General features: G+C 52.3%; 1 protein-coding gene across 1 annotated transcript in view; it reads right to left on the bottom strand.

The window, feature by feature from the left end:
- Positions 1–997: 997 nt before the first annotated feature.
- Positions 998–15826, bottom strand: part of Arrb1 (arrestin beta 1) — a 74225-nt gene continuing 59396 nt past the window's right edge. Inside the window, exons 9-16 of the mRNA XM_038313926.1 lie at positions 15383–15467; positions 14925–14997; positions 13448–13585; positions 12103–12186; positions 10971–10994; positions 9025–9095; positions 7964–8015; positions 998–6743 (exon numbers count right to left, since the gene is read on the bottom strand). Coding sequence (XP_038169854.1) covers positions 6632–6743; positions 7964–8015; positions 9025–9095; positions 10971–10994; positions 12103–12186; positions 13448–13585; positions 14925–14997; positions 15383–15467 — 639 coding nt within the window. The 3' untranslated portion in view covers positions 998–6631. The remainder of the gene's footprint in view (positions 6744–7963; positions 8016–9024; positions 9096–10970; positions 10995–12102; positions 12187–13447; positions 13586–14924; positions 14998–15382; positions 15468–15826) is intronic.

Below are 15826 nucleotides of genomic sequence, written 5' to 3'. Positions count from 1 at the left end.
TTTCATCACATAATCATTTTTTAAATTATCATATTCATGGGCCTCTTTTTTTTCTTTCTTTCCCTTATTTTTTTTTTTTTAGACAGGGTCTCATTGTGTAGCTAGATAGACCCAGAACTCACTATGTAGACCAGGTTGACCTAAAATTCAGAGATCTGCATGCCTCTGTTTCCCAAGAGCTTGGATTAAGGGTGTACACTACCTTGTCCAGCATGCCTTCTCTCTCTCTCTCTCTCTCTCTCTCTCTCTCTCTCTCTCTCTCTCTCTCTCTCTCTCTCTGTTTTTTGTTTTTGTTGTTGTTATTGTTGTTTTTCAAAGCTCCTGTAGCTTTGGAGCCTGTCCAGGAGCTAGCTCTTGTAAACCAGACTGGCTTTGAACTCACAGAGATCTGCCTGCCTCTGCCTCCTGAGTGCTGGGATTAAAGGTGTACACCACCACCGCCCACCATGCCTTTTCTTTAATTGAAAATAAGACACCATCTATTAGAATGTTGGCTGGTCCTCTCCATCTAGGTCCTTACTCTTCCCCTGGATCCCGTAGCCCAGGGGAGGTAAATCTTGGGGAACTGAAGTGACCTCAGAAAGGCCTGGCAGAGCAGGCTATGGAGAGTGGGCAGAGCCAGAACCAGGACTGGGCTGAGGACTGTAACCGAGGAGACAGTAACAGACGGGAGACAGGGTCTTCAACTCGAAAGCCAACCAGGGCTCATGGAATCCAGGCAGTTCTGAGAGAGACCCAAAGCTTGGCAGCTTGCCCCCCCCCCTGCCCCCCGAGGCCACGAGGCTAGACACTAGGAAAACAGAAATGGGAAAATCCCTCAGGAATCTTCAGGAAAGCCCAGATGAGGCACAAAACCAGGGCAGTCCCAGGCAGGAGGGCATATCTCAGCCCCTTTCCTGTGGTCCCTGTCCTGTCTGTCGGGGCTCGAGAGACAAGAAATAAAAACACAGCCAATGTCGTCTGTCACAAAAGGCCTTTAATGGCCTCTCGTTCAAGGTTCATTTTGCTCATCTGTCCTGTTGGAGCTGAATAAACTATAATGACTTCACAGAACAAGGGCAGCCACAGGAACGACAGGTTGACCTGGATGTGGTCCAGGAATGAATGTGCCAAAACCATCACTTCACAGAGGGTCACAGACCCGAGGCTGCCCCAGCCGCCCCTCCCCACCACACCCAGGACACACATCAGCTCCCACCCCTCGGAAGAGGCAGCCCGGCAGCAGTTGCGTCTGGACCTAACACCGAGTGGAGATGCCCAGGGAAGACAGATTATCCCGTATTTTCATTCTGCTGTGGGCTCTGTAGGTCGGCAACCCAGGCAAGACCCTATTCCCTCACACAGGCTGCCCCTCATAGGACCTCTCTTCCGGTCGTCCCTGTGAGGTGGGCAGAGCCTGGTACTAGCCCTTTACACATAGGGAACCTGAGGTCAGTGGGGTCTCCTAAGTCACGTTTAGACTGAACATAAACATCTTTCTCCCATGCCATGTGGTTAGCAGTGCCCTGAGCTTCATATCCTCACCTAGAATGCCAGGAGGTCCAGGCAGGACTGTGCCAAAGGCTAGCCCAAGTTTCAGCAATGAGCTGTGGTGCAGGTGAATTCCCGTAAGCGTGCAGATCAGCATGGAAGGAAGCTGACGGACTACAGGAGGGGAATCAGCCTCTGGGGCACAAAAGCCTCCTGTTGTGCACATGGGCATCCATGGGTGTGGAAGTGGGATCCTAGGAGATGCACTCAAGGAAGACATACCTAAAACATCTCTGGAGAATCCAGCCTCACAAACGCCCTCCCTGGTATATCTCTTCTGTGAACCTGGATTCCCACTCCTTGGCTGTGTATAGAAGCCAGCCCTAGCTTCTCCTCCCATGGCCCTGCTCTTCCTGTTGAGCCACAGGGCCTTGCCTGAGAACGAGTCCCGAGTGGAGACTCCGTGTTCCCCATGCAGCACGTGTCAATATCGGGGCCAAGCCCTCCCGTCAGTGAGCATAAGTTTCCAGCCCACATCCAACTCATCCCCAAGCTCTGGGGTGGCTCAATTAGAAAACAAGCGCATGTGTGTTCAAATGCTAGGACCTGGTGACACAAAGTATCTTCGCATCAGCACTTGCGGGAGTCACCCCAACACACAAAGAGCAAGAGGAGAGCCTGTGCTTGCTGGTCTAAGATCAAACCTCAGAATGGTCTGAAGCTTTTCTTCAAAGCAGAGTTTAAAAGTGAAACCTCGAAAGACAAGAGAGTTAAGTGCAGAGTTATTCTGGAGGAAGCAGGAATGAGGAAAAGGCCAGAGACCTGGCCTTTCGCCCCTTCCCCAACTTCCCCTGGCAGCAGCCCCAGCAAGGCTGTGTGGAACACCTCCACGGTACCTGGGGCAGACGGTGGGTCCCAGGGACCTGTGCTTTGACTGTGATTTCCCTTTTGGGGGATGACAGGTTGGTAATGTTGAGGGAGGAGTGCTTCCCCTCCCACGAACCTCCCTGTGAAGCCAGTGTGCATGGGGGTGGCAGAGGGGTGGATCTGTCCCCACCAGTAGGCTGCTTCAGGCCAGGAGGGAGGACAGGAGTTAGAGAGCTGCCCGGATCAGGCCCAAGACAGGCTGTGTGAATAAAAATCAGAGGAGTCTCATTTGGTCCTTAACTTTAAAAAGAGTAACTATCAGAACAGGTACCTGCCTGGGTCCTGGGAGTTCAAGCTTGGAGCCTAGCCCCTTCTGGTGGATGGAAGCCACTCACACAGGCGTTAGCCATTGGTGGGAGAGAGCTGCCTCTGGGGTGTGGCAGCTACTGTGAATGGATCAGCCAGGGCTCAGCTCTCAGAGCAAGAGGACTGGACATTCCCAAAGGTCTCCAAGGAGCTGTGGTGGTTCTGTAGGTCCTGGACAGAATCTTATACTTAGAAGAGGCAACATCTGTTTCCTCTCACCCTTGGATTTCTTGGGTAGCACAAGGGTGGGTTCAGCAATCTGATCTATGGTCAGAGTCCAGGTTTCTTAACTTCTGCGGGCTCTAGGAGGTGGGTGAATCCCGGCCCAGGAGAGTCCAGGATGTTCCTCCCTGGCCCCTTACCACTGTCAATGCCCATGTCTTCTGTGTTCTGGTTGCTGGGGCCCATTCTTGGACAATAGCACCTACATTTCTCCCCAGTGTGGTCGCCTAGGCCACAACAGCTAATTGTCATTGTGGCTGACATCTAACCAGGAAAATCAGGACAAAAGACAGAGACTGGCAAACAGAGGGCTCATTCTACGGCAAGATTCCTGTGTGACCTCAGAGCCTCATCCCTGCGGTGACAGGGCCACCTCTGTATAGCAGGTTGCAGCCTACAGAGTGCTGGCTCCTTGCTCTCTTCTCAGCCTCATAGCAATCCCACAAACAAAGCAGACAAAGGCTATTGTTCCAGTCAGTAGGGACTGAGAGGTGGCCCTGGGGACTTTCAGGACAATGGTGCCTCCCTTTCACTGCACCAGGTGGGAATCAGGTTGTGAGCCACACTCCAGCGGGAGCCATCTGGGCTTCAAAGCTGAAATGGCCACAGGGTCCAGCCAAGCAACTCCGTCCTTATCTTTCTGGAACTGAACTCTTCTCTTGGCTGGAATACTGGGCAAGTCTGGTCACCCCCTACTGACAAGCTTTTACCAAAGCATGCTCTTCCTGCCCAGACTGGCATCAACATATGCCCTTTGGTCTACTGGAAAGTCCCAGTGTGGGCTGTTTGGTGGCACAAGTCCCAGTCCCTCAGCACAGGAAAAGCCAACACCACCGGAGAATGCCTGGAACCTCAGGAGGCTCCTTTGCCTCCAGTTTCACTCCCAAGTACTTCCTGGCCAGGAAAACTCCAGGACAGAGAAGGGCCCTACAGAGAAATACTGAGCCATATCATGAGATAGGGGTTAGGCATGGTGTCTGCAGCGGAGGCCTAGACAAGGGATCTAAGCCTCTTACTGAAGAGGCCAAAGAGACACGTTAGCCCGAGTACCTCACCCGGGATGACGGCACACCACGGTGAAGTAGAGGCAAGTGACACCTAATTCCAGACTCCCACGGTGTAGTTTCCACCTGGAAGGGCCGCTGTGTCCAAACTCACACGGGGGCACTGTGTGAGTTGACTAGCTGTAGCCAGCGCTGTCAGTACTGCCTCTCACTTCCCCCTGGCCAGGAAAATCCATCTCAGTGTCCACAGCACCCAGCATAAAGGAACAAAGCAGTCAACAAAAGATGGTTTGGCTGGAATCCACCTTGACTGTTGCCTTTAGGCAGTCCTAGCTCAAAACAGAGAGAGCTCTGAGACTTCCCTGCGGCTGGAGGAATTTCAGTTGATCTGTGGGGTAAACCGAAGGGTGAGTGGGGATGCCGAGGTGCAGGAAGTTCAAGAAATCTGCCTGAGACACCCTTGGCTGTACAAGCTAAGGATGGGAGGGAGGTTTGCCAGGGAGGGGCTAGCCCAAATGCTAAACGGCCTTGTATCAGCTCCAAAGGTTTTAGTGGAAGCCAGCGGAAGGCACATGCTTGCCTTAAACTCTTCAAGATTTTTATCAACTCTATAGGTGCAAAAGTACCCAGCTAGCTCTGGCAGGGCCTGGATGCCAGGAGAGTCAGCAGTTATGATTCCAGGGCTAGTCAGCGACTACGACTGCCCCAAACTGGCTCTTCTAATCTGCAAAGAGGGGCCTTGAGTTGACCGTTTACAAGATATAAAAGGTGCAAGGCCTGTGGATCATTTCACCATGAAAAATTATTACAATTACTGGACATGGTGGACTGAAAATGGTTGGGATTCAGTCTGTAAAATAAAGTGTGAAGCCAGTGGTCATGAGACATGCCTATAATCCTAGCACTTGAGAAAAGAGGATCAGGAATTCAAAATCATTCTCAGCTACATAGTAGGTTCATGGCTAGCCTAGGCTACATGATACTCTGCCTCAAAAACAAACAAAAGTTGTGGCCTCCCTTCTTAGGCAAGTACGGAACTGAGAAAAGAGAACAGAAATTGAGATGAGATCCTCTTGCCCGCTAATCAATATATTTGATAAACCCAAGGTTGTCCACAGACTTCCCATGCAAGCCTCAGCAAATAATAGCTCTGGGACAGAGAAATCCACAGAAGCTGTGACCACAACTTGACATCAGACAAGCCGACTAGGGTCCTAGAACGATCCTTCCTAGTCAGGAAGGTGCACCCAGTGCTCTGCCCAGCCCTGAGTCCTCTGAGGTCCCATGAATCCCCTCTAAAGGCAGATGGGGCAGTTGACAGCCTCAGCCCCACCTGGTAGACTAGAAGCTCAGAGAGCCACAAATTTACAGAAACCAGAACTGGAAACTCTTGGGATCATCTGGTCCGCCTCCTGGCTTTCCAACTGAAGAAACTGAGGCCCAAAGAGGGGGAGGGAACTGGCCCGAGATCACACAACAAGTTAGCATCCAAACAAGTATACCTTTGAGTACTGTTTTACCTCCTGTCTGTCCTGTTACCCTGGGAGACACCCCCCGTCAAGTACACTAACACCACCTGATGGATACTGGGTACCCACGACCCCGGTAGGTACTAATGGGATCCACCCCTTGGGGAGAGGAGGCGCTTTCCTACAGGGAAGTGCATCTCGATGGGTGCCACCTTCCAGGACAGGCTTTCTTAGCAGTAGAAATGGTGGTTTCAGGCACGGTGCCCCTCCAGCTTGTAGGGCCAAGTCACTGTAAAACCCCTGGAGGAAGCTGGAAGATACTGGTGGTTTCAGCTGCCTGTTGCCCTCCATCCTTGCCTCCTGCAGGACTAGCCACTACGGGAAAAGAGGATGTATACTTATCCCCTGCCCTGCCCCATCTCTTAACCCCCTCAGACAACCAGCTCAGTGGTTTCGGCTCACTGCTAGGGGCTGGTGTTTGTTAGAGACCCGCGTCCCCGCTCCGTGCCCCCACACATAATGCAACAAAGCTAAAGTGACTCATCCTATGGGTACTGTAACAGATGTGTGGGTGCATCTGTAGCCTGCCTCAATCTAGGTGTCTGCTGGCTAGAAAGTCAGTCCGTTGCTCTTCATGTCTGGAGTCTGGGTGTTGCCTCCCTCATGAAACACAGGGATATGGACCAAAGATGAGGATGGAGGGGAAGGAGTCTCTGGTGGGCCTAGACCACAAAAAAAGCATCGAGAATCCATTCACAGTCTTGTCCTCTCCAGCCTGAAATACCCTCATCTTTTAGCTGCCAAACCATCATCTCCTGGGACGGCAGACATCTTCCTGTGTGTCTTGATCCATCTTGCCCAACGTCTCCACATCTTCATACCCACCATCGCTTTGGCCTTCTGGCCACACACCTTCCCCTTTCTGCTCCCCAACTCAAACCAAATCCCAAGGCCAGGTGGTGTGGCCTTTCTGGGAAGGAGCATGAAAAGGGGGTGGACAGGCGATCGCAGAGAGATGGCTGAGGAGGATGTGTGCGGTGGTCCTGCTGGCATGGTGACGGGAGGCCAGTCCTGAGGCCAGAGGCTCATCACCGAGACTTGGAAGACCACTGGGGCCCCTTGGTAGGAACTGGAAGAACAAAAGGGAAGGGGGAACCAGAACGGGGAGGAGACGAGAAAGCATCCGAGTGCAAACGTGGACCTGGAGCTGCCAGGGTGAGGGTTGGCTCCAGTCTATCTGTTGTTGAGGTGTGGGGAGCCAGTGCCATCTTCCTCTTCGTCCTTGTCATCCTTAATGCCTTTCAGCCTCTGGCGGGCAAAGTCCTCAAATACAATGTCGTCATCACTGGTGGAAGAGACAAGGGGGATGCTGTGTGTTTGCAGGGGCAGACATCAGACCCATCCAGAGGCCTGATCAGATGTGGGGAGAGGGGCTCAAGAGAGAACTACACTCTCCGGGGTCTCTGGAATGACCTCGGACAGAAAGGCACACCAACCTGGCTTATTTACAAACCAGTTGGTAACTGTGGGGATTGTCACACTCATAAGCTTGCCTCTCCACATATAAGGGTTAGAAAAGTGACCCCCTTCCTGAGGGGGTGGAGAAGGTAAGTAGGGGTAGCGGTGTAGCTCTGCATTGGAACCCCCAAAGAACAGGTCCAAGAAATCCCCACTTCACCTCCTTAAAATCAAACCAACAAGACTGCTTTAGGGAGCATGCTTATTTCAACCAGGAAGTTGGTTCTGGGCTCTAAGGAAGAAAAGAAGGCCCTTCCTCCTAGAAGTACTAGCTCACATGCTAACCCCAAGGGCCCGAAGTAGGGGAGGGACTATTGAGCAGGGGGCAGAGGAAAGGGGGAAGATCTGGTTAGGGCTGCAGGACTAGGGACTGTTTTTTTTCCCACCATATCACTTAGGCCCAGTCAGAGACACAAGAGCCCCTTGTCCCATAGAGTTTAGCCAGCTGAATGGGCTCCCTCATAGGGCAGCTTGAAACCCCTGTTTCCCAGATCTCTCCAAAGGGTCAAGGAAAGGAGGCTTAGGGAGCTGGAGGGAGACAACAAGCCTGGCCCCAGAGGTGATTCAAGCCATTGAACCAGGTCCTCTTCCTCTGGCCATTGTCTGGTGCCCCATGGCCTTTCACCGCAGGGGAATCCGAATCAGGTGGTTCTCGGGTGGCAGAAGTGACAACACCCAGACACTCTCTCCACCCTGACAGGCAGCCTCCAACTGGCATGGGTCAGGCGAGAGACGGGAACCCAGAGTCTGAACCAGCCCCATGCCAGCCAGCTGAGTGAGCGCTGCGGATGGACGGACTGACGAGAGAGGAAGACAGACCCCACCAATGCGGGAGGAAGAGGAACAGGCACAGGCACGAAGGGTCCTTCAAAGTCACATGCAGGCAAGCAGGGTGCTGAAGAGGTGATCAGAGGTAGCACTCAGCGGACAGGTTAGACGGGCTGCTTCTCCGAGGTTAATAAGCATTTATGCAAATGACCCCTCCACCTCTCCCATCCCGCCTCCAGCCCCACCCAGAGACATCACAGGCAGGGAGGTTCAGCTTACTTGGTGTCAAGCTCTATGAGATTGGTGTCTACTGGAGTCTCGCTCTCTGGAACTGAACATACACAAGGCATGTGAGGCACCCAGGGGTTAGTGGGGTACAGGATGAGAGGTGAGGAATGGGACAAAGACCCCTCTCCCCATCCTGGGACTCTTCTAGCTGAGATGATAGGGAAGGTAAGTGGGAAGCATCCCAGGTCCTAGAACACCTGAGTCTTCTCCAAAGCAGCAGAGGCAGGGAGGGGGGCTTCCGTGCCCACTGAAGACCCTGCAGAAGACAGGTCTCCAGTGTGAAACACAGTCGTTTCTTGCTTGCCTGAGTTCCACTCGCTCTAAAAAGATCATTGTTGCAGCCCTGGCTGGCCTCAAATTTGTGGTCCTCCTGCCTCACACACCTCCCTTGGCTGGGATTGTGGGCAGGTGCTGTCATGTTTGGCCATTTTTCCACCTTCTTACCTCTCTGCATTCAGAATGCCATCTGCGACATTTCATTCAGTCTATTTGTAGGCACAGACTTCATTTGCATTGTGAACTTTAACACCCCTTCCAATATCATGTGGCCAATCTGTTACCAATTTAAAACTTCAGCCGATATAGGAGGGACTGGGAAAATGGCTCAGAAGAACACTGGGTCTTCTGGTTATGGGTTCAATTCCCAGCACCCATGGGGTATCTAAGAAAACCATCTACAGTTCCAGTCCCAGGGGATCTGATACCCTCTTCTGACCTCTGAGAGCCTGTACACATGTAGTACACAGGCATACGTGCAGGTGAAACACCCTTACACATAAAATAAAATGTTTTTAAATAAAAAAAATAAAATGAAAATGAAAATCCACCCATATGGCCTGTCCTCCACTCCTAGCCTCCCTCTCCCCTGGAGGACAAGAGTCAGGGTTCTCGGTCTCCTAGCTAGGTCAAAACCAAATGTTTTGTGGGCCCTGAAAGAGTCTGGGAGATGGGGAAAGGGTGATACTGGGCTGAGGGCTAACACAGAAAGAAGTGTCCTGGGATAACAGGGAAGCTGGAAAGTCCCACCCCAGTGATCCAAGGGGCTCACTTACCTTCCCGATGTGGGGGCTCCTCTTTAGGCTTGGGGTGCATTAAGGTAAAAGGCAGCTCCACGGCCACATCACTGAAACACAATCCCAACTCAGTGAGCTCAGAGGGAGCCTCAGGCTTTTAAAAACCTGCTGCTCTGTCGGTCTGAGGCCTGGGGAGGTTCATGGGAAAGCAACTCCCGTCTTGCTACCCTGACTACCACCTTTCCTCCCGTCTTCATGAGGAGACAGAAGCTCCTCCTCCTCCTCCTCCTCCTCCTCCTCTTCCTCCTCCTCCTCCTCCTCCTCCACCACCACCACCACCACCACCACCACCAACACCAAAAATAAAACAAAAAAGAAAGAAACGAAAATTCCCCTTGCTCCTAAGGATTGTTTGATTACCATGGCTGGGAACCACACCCTCTAGGGACTCACACCATGGTCAGTGGGTAACCAAGGTGGCCTGGGGTTCTGCCCACCTCAACTCACCATGATTTCCTGACATTACTGTCCCAATTTTCTCCCAATCTTACCCATCCTATCTCCCAACACTCCTATTAAAAGATGCTCAGGTGACCCCAAGACCCTGCCACCTATAAGCTTCAGGGATTCAGGCTCAGAGAAGCTGATTCTGGCCCCTCAGATTGTGCATGTGAGAGGAAGCGTGGCCACCACTTGTCAATGACCAGGCCTTCCCTGACCTCGTCCCTCACAGACAGGTTGAGGACAAGAGCAGGCCCCCGCGTGGTACAAACTGTACCCATGACTGTTCCAAGCCCTTCCTTAAAGTCCAACTCCTGTACTCTCACAAAGACCCTAGTATATGATGGCATAGGCAAGGACCTGGAAGCTAAGGTATGTGTAGATTAAGTTTTGCCTCTTGCCGGGCGGTGGTGGTGCACACCTTTAATCCCAGCACTCGGTGGGCAGAGGCAGGTGGGATCTCTGTGAGTTCAAGGCCAGCCTGGTCTATAAGAGTTAGTTCCAGGAAAGGCTCCAAAGCTACAGAGAAACCCTGTCTCAGGGTATGGGGGCGGGGTGGGGGGGAGTTTTGCCTCAGGCTGCACAGCTACTAAGTGGTAAGTGAAGAAAGACTCTGGCTCCATCTTTCACCCCCTTAACCTCTGGACTATAAACAGAATTGGGAGAGCAATAAAAAGTAGCCCTGGAGGCTCCTCTCTGCTAAGGGTGGTGTCATCCTCCTTAAATTATGAATGGTCCCAGAGACACAGCCACATCTTACTGATCCTGTTGCTCAGGGCCAGCTGGGAGTGGGGAACTGGGTGTGGTGATGGGAGCTGATAGAAGCCAGAGTCAATCAGTCTTCACACACTGGATGTGGCTGGAAGGACCTGGGCACCGGCTTTGCCAGACTGTGAGTGGTAAGGGCACTGTCAGCCCCCTTCTGATATCCCAGTGCCCTGCACAAGCCTGGCCACAAATCTGGACTCAGATACTTTTTGCTGAATGACACCGAACAAGAAATTCACTCAGATTTCATAGGATGAGTGTCATCATCATCATGTGACATTAGGAGTTTGCCTTAGCATGTCTGGGGCACACACACTCCTAAGTTATGTCTAGCTGCTGCAGGAACAACTGACTGCAGTTAGCCATGAATTCTTCTTAGTAGAGTAGACGTTTGAAAGCCAGTAGGACTGCATATCTCTGAAGCATCCTAGAACCCAGGTCAGTAATTCAGTTGGCCCTACTAGGGCCACTGCCTGGATCACTGTCGTCTACAAAGGTACTATCACTTGAGCGGGAAGAAAAGCTGGCTGAGGTGTTCTGCTCGGAGCCACATCTCCCCACTGTCCCAGGTCACTTCTAGTTGCAACACCTCCCCAGCCCACGAGCTGAGATAACCCCTGGATTTTTCCCTCCCAGCACCCTGTGGTTCTGATCAGCTGGGTCTGTGACCCTAGGACCTGCAGGATGATGGACAAAGCAGACAGGAGGGACTTTACCTGGATGCAAAATCTCCCAACAGGCTGAGTGGGTCAGAGGAGGCAGAGGAAGCGGTCGGGACAGAGTGCGGGGGTGGGGGGAGAAAAGAAAAAGGACATTGGTTCACTCTGCCACCCCGCCACAGAAGACCCAGGGGACACCCTCCCCACCCCTATGTGCCAACAGCTCATCTAGGGCACTGGGGGGCGGGCTGGCTTGCAGAGCCCCTGGACCCCTTACATCCGTAAGAACTAATCTCCCACTCCCGGGCTATCTAACGGCAGAAGGAAGACTTTGGGGTCACTAGGACGTGGGAAGACTGTGGGTTCTGCAAGGTCACAGAACATAGGGCTGGCCACTATGTTTAGAAATGTACTGTAATATGCATTCAGTATTAACACTGCCAGCCACACAGACAATATTCTCTGTTCTATTGAGACGGGGTGTGATACAGTTCAAGCTGACCTTGAACTCCTGATCTCTTGCTTCTTCCCCCCCCCCCGCCCCAAGCGCTACAACTACAGGGGTGTACATCATCCTTGAGCCAAAGCCAACACCTTAATAAATGCTACTTAGGGGCTGGAGAGATGGCTCAGCGGTTAAGAGCATTGCCTGCTCTTCCAAAGGTCCTGAGTTCAATTCCCAGCAACCACATGGTGGCTCACAACCATCTGTAATGGGGTCTGGTGCCCTCTTCTGGCCTGCAGTCATACACACAGACAGAATATTGTATACATAATACATAAATAAATATTAAAAAAATAAATGCTACTTAGTTCTTTGGGACAATTATTTGGGTCTCATTTTCCCCACCTACAAAATGGGAACGTCAGTCAAGTTAGCAACCCTCCAATTCAGGTCTGGGTTTCTCCGTCTCCAAGAGTGGGGTGTGGGTACCGTGCCCTGAGATGTGAGGAAGTGCTTGGTAGCCCCTGAGAGTCACAGTACCCAGTCTGTGCCCAATTCTCAGACCCAGACCCGGGCCTAGGCTAAAGAGAAAGGGGAAAGGAGAGAGATGGACACAGGGAGGAGCCTCAGCCAGTGGAGAAGGAAGAGGAAGTCCTCAAGTTCCGCCTCCTCCACAGGAAGATGCAGTAGAAAGGTCAGGCAAACAGGCAAGACAGGGTAGGGTGCAGGGGCAACTGGACTCACCCGCCCCGAGACACCACCAGCTTCACTTTCACTTTGTAGGAAACAATGATGCCCAGGATCTCACGGTTGGCACCTTCCCTCAGCCTGCAGGGAAGACAGGGAAGCTGGTCCGTAGTTCCTTGGCAGATGGGATCCGGTTCACTGTGGCGGGCAATGGAAGGCACCCCTGTCCTTCCCTCTCCTGAGCCATTAGATCCAAGAGAGCTGTGCCCAGTGGACTGGAACTTGTAGCTTTGGGTTCTGCCTAGGTCACTCTCTGTGGTACTAGAGATTAAATTCAGAGCCTTGTGTGTGATGGGCAGGTACTCTACCACCAAGCTATGGTCCTTGTCCTTTCAGGTCCACATTGAGCTGAGATATCCTTGCTCTGTGGCCTCAGTGTGCCCTCCTCCCTGCCTTGCTAGTGCCACACAGTGCAGCAAGATCAGGCTCTAACTGGTCTCCTGCCATTAACTTCTCTCTCACGCATCTACGCTCAGTGACCCATAAGCACAAAGGGCCACATTGAGAGCTGAGAAGGAATAGTAACTGGGAGTGGTGGTAGCACAGGAAGGATGTGTTCAGGAGGTGATACCTCATCGGGGGAGTCGAGGGCAGGACAAATATGAGCCAGGGCAGAAAAGGGACAAAGAGCTTGTGGGAAAAGGGGAGCCTTGAGGAGCAATAACAATGTGACAGTCTAGCCTGAGCCAAGAGTCTTGAGCTGGGAATGGGGGTCTCAGATGCAACAGGCAGAGAGCCAGATATCAGCAGAGGGCATAAGAGTTTCCTACTGTCTGGACTCTTCTAGAGTGGGACACCCCTGAAGGCCCAGTGATACCTGTGGAACAGGAGTAACCAGATGACCTTACAATTCCTCACGTGGAAGGGTGACACCCGTGGAACAAGGGTAACTAGATGGCCTTACAGTACCTCACATGGAAGGGCCCCCAAATGTATCTCCCCAGCTCACCACCTCTTCCCCAGTCTCTCCACGCCCCCATTTATCTCCTTCCAGGACCCTTCTAGAAGCCATTCTCTCCCCGCCAACCTTGACAGCAGCATCAGGGACACCCCCAATTTGTGTTCAGGACTCTAGGCTAAGCGCTGCCAATCCTTGCAGGAAGTTTTTCCGTTTTGTCCCCCCCCCCCACCAGAGCCAAATGTTAGGGCTGAGTAGTCTTTGACTGGGCAGGAGGGAGCAGGGAGACAGCCTTCTTGGCTCGTCACACTCTGTGGACTGGTCCCAGTCAGGACAGGCTGGGGAAAGAACCTAAACCTCATCCTCACAGTGGTGGGCTAAGAGGGTGGGGCCCATTGCAGCAAGGGCACTGGGAGCACGGGACTTGGAGGGGTCGGTTCTCACAGAGTGCTGGAAGCCAAATTTGTGTCTTCGTGCTTGAGTTTCCCATCCAGGGCCAAGCCCCGCTTCTCTCGGTTGTTGGCCAGAAAGGGGGTCAGTGTGTAGACCTTGCAGAATGTAGAACTGGGAGCCACCGTGTCACTGGGAAGTAAAGAGGCCGCATGAAGATCACAGCCAGAAAACCCAGCCAAGACGTCTGACCTGTCAGCAAACCTCTGTATCCCAGATGCAGTGGGTCGCCCGGGGCCAGACACACCACACAAAGGCAGGGCTACCCCTAGGTTAGGAATGGCCAGGGTGCACGTTTAAACGGCACATTTATGTTTATTATTTTCTCAATGACCAAGTTTTTCTTTATGTGCATGTGTGTGCTTCCATTGAGTGTATGAATACTAATGTTCATGCAATGCCCTTAGAAACCAGAAGAGGGCGTCACAGCTCCTGGAACTGGAATGATAAGCGGTTGTGAGCTGCCTGCTGTGGAAGCTGGAAAATGAACCCCAGTCCTTCGGAAGAACAGCAAGTGCTCTTAGCTATCGAGCCATTTCATTTACTTTGTATCAGTGTGTACAAACCATGAGCAAAGCTACCGAATGTCTGGAAGTCCCCACCAAGGTTCTACCATTAAAATTTTACTTGCTGTAATGCATATCTGCAAGCAGGTACTTCAGTTGTTTATATTTGCCTGGTGCTGTTCCCTCCCATCCGTCTCCCACGAGACAGATACATGAAACTGACATTGGGGTAGCCCTGGAGTAAGCCCCAGATTTGCCTCTTTGGGTGGAGCCAGCCACGTCTCAACCCCAACCCCAACCCCAACCTTACAAGAAAGCATGCTGACTGCAAGCCAGGCGTCTACCCTTTCTCCAGGCTGCAGAAGCAAGCATGCCACAGAATGTGACATTCGCTTGGGACTGAATGCTATTGGGGCTCTGGGTCATTTCACTGTATCCCCGACACTCATCAGGAATCTATGCCTTGTGGCTTTGGGTTTTGTTTCTAATCAATAATGGATATAAGAATATCTGATAAGGCAGGAACATTTGCCTTAATGATAACATATCCATCTACAGGATACTAGAAACCATGCCAGGGTGTGGTTGCTCACGCCTATAGCATCAGCACTAGGAGAGCTGACATAGAAAGATTGCCATGCACCCCAGGCAAGCCTGGGCTACATAGTGTGTTTCAGGCTAGCCTGGTCTCAGAGTGAGACCTGGACTCAAAACGGGGGCCAGTGAGGTCACTCGGTGTGTAAAAGCACATGTCACCTGAATCCTAACCTAGAACATGCGTGACAGGAGAGAGCTGACGCACACAAGTTGCCCTCTGACTTCCCCATGTGTGCCACACCATCTACTGTGAGTGTCAAGAAGGCAGAGGCCCCATTCTCTGCAGGCTGGGAAGAGATGCCTGGGCCTTGGTGCCCCATCCCCCCATCTGGTCTCACCCCTCCGGAGCTGGCCTCAAACGCACTTACTCAGCCTCCTCCATGGCCACGGGGCATTTGTACTGAGCAGTGTTGAAGAGACAGATATCTGCATACTGCCGTACTGGAGAGAGAGAGAGAGAGAGAGAGAGAGAGAGAGAGGAGTGGAGCAGGCACATGAGTCAGGGAGCAGCTCCCAGGATGCACCTTAAGCTCCCTAGGGTAGGAGTGCTTAAATTATGACAACGGCCAGGGTTTACCGAAGGCCAACACCCCAGCCTCCACCCAAAGCGAAGCCCCCACCAAAGCCCTAGGACAGCTTGCCCAGGGCCCAGAAAGCCTATGAAAAGAAGTAACCAAAGCAATAATCCCATCGCCTGGGACACCAGCTTTGAACCACCGCTGGCTGAGAGCAGACCTGTTCCCAAAGCTACGGAGGGTGCTTCACGGACTTTTAACAAAGGGCGTGCCTACGGCTATTCCCACCCTTGGGAGAATCCCCCAGCTACCCGAGATTTTGATCTTCTTCACAGTCTTGTTGGTGTTGTTGGTGACGTGAACATTGACACTGATGGGTTCTCCGTGGTAATAGATCTACGAGGCAAAAACAGGCAGGAATGGGCAGGGACAACGCCTGGCTATTCCAACCTCTGCTCCCACTGGAATAAAAGTGTCACACAAACTACCAAGCATGTGGACGTTCAGGACCATTGTGGAGGCTTTCAAAGATGTCTGTATGAGAGGATGACATTTCAGGACTGGGGGATGGCTTGGTCAGTAGAGAGCTTGGATTGCACACACAGGGACCTGAATTCCACCTCCAGATACTTGGATTGCACACACACGGGCCTGAATTCCACCTCCAGATACCTGGATTGCACACACACGGGCGTGAATTCCACCTCCAGATACCTGGATCGCACACACACAGACCTGAATTCCACCTCCAGACC

The sequence above is a fragment of the Arvicola amphibius genome, chromosome 12 (genome assembly GCF_903992535.2).
Source record: "Arvicola amphibius chromosome 12, mArvAmp1.2, whole genome shotgun sequence".
NCBI classification, from domain to species: Eukaryota; Metazoa; Chordata; class Mammalia; order Rodentia; family Cricetidae; genus Arvicola; species Arvicola amphibius.
This window is presented reverse-complemented; position numbering and strand designations above follow the sequence as displayed.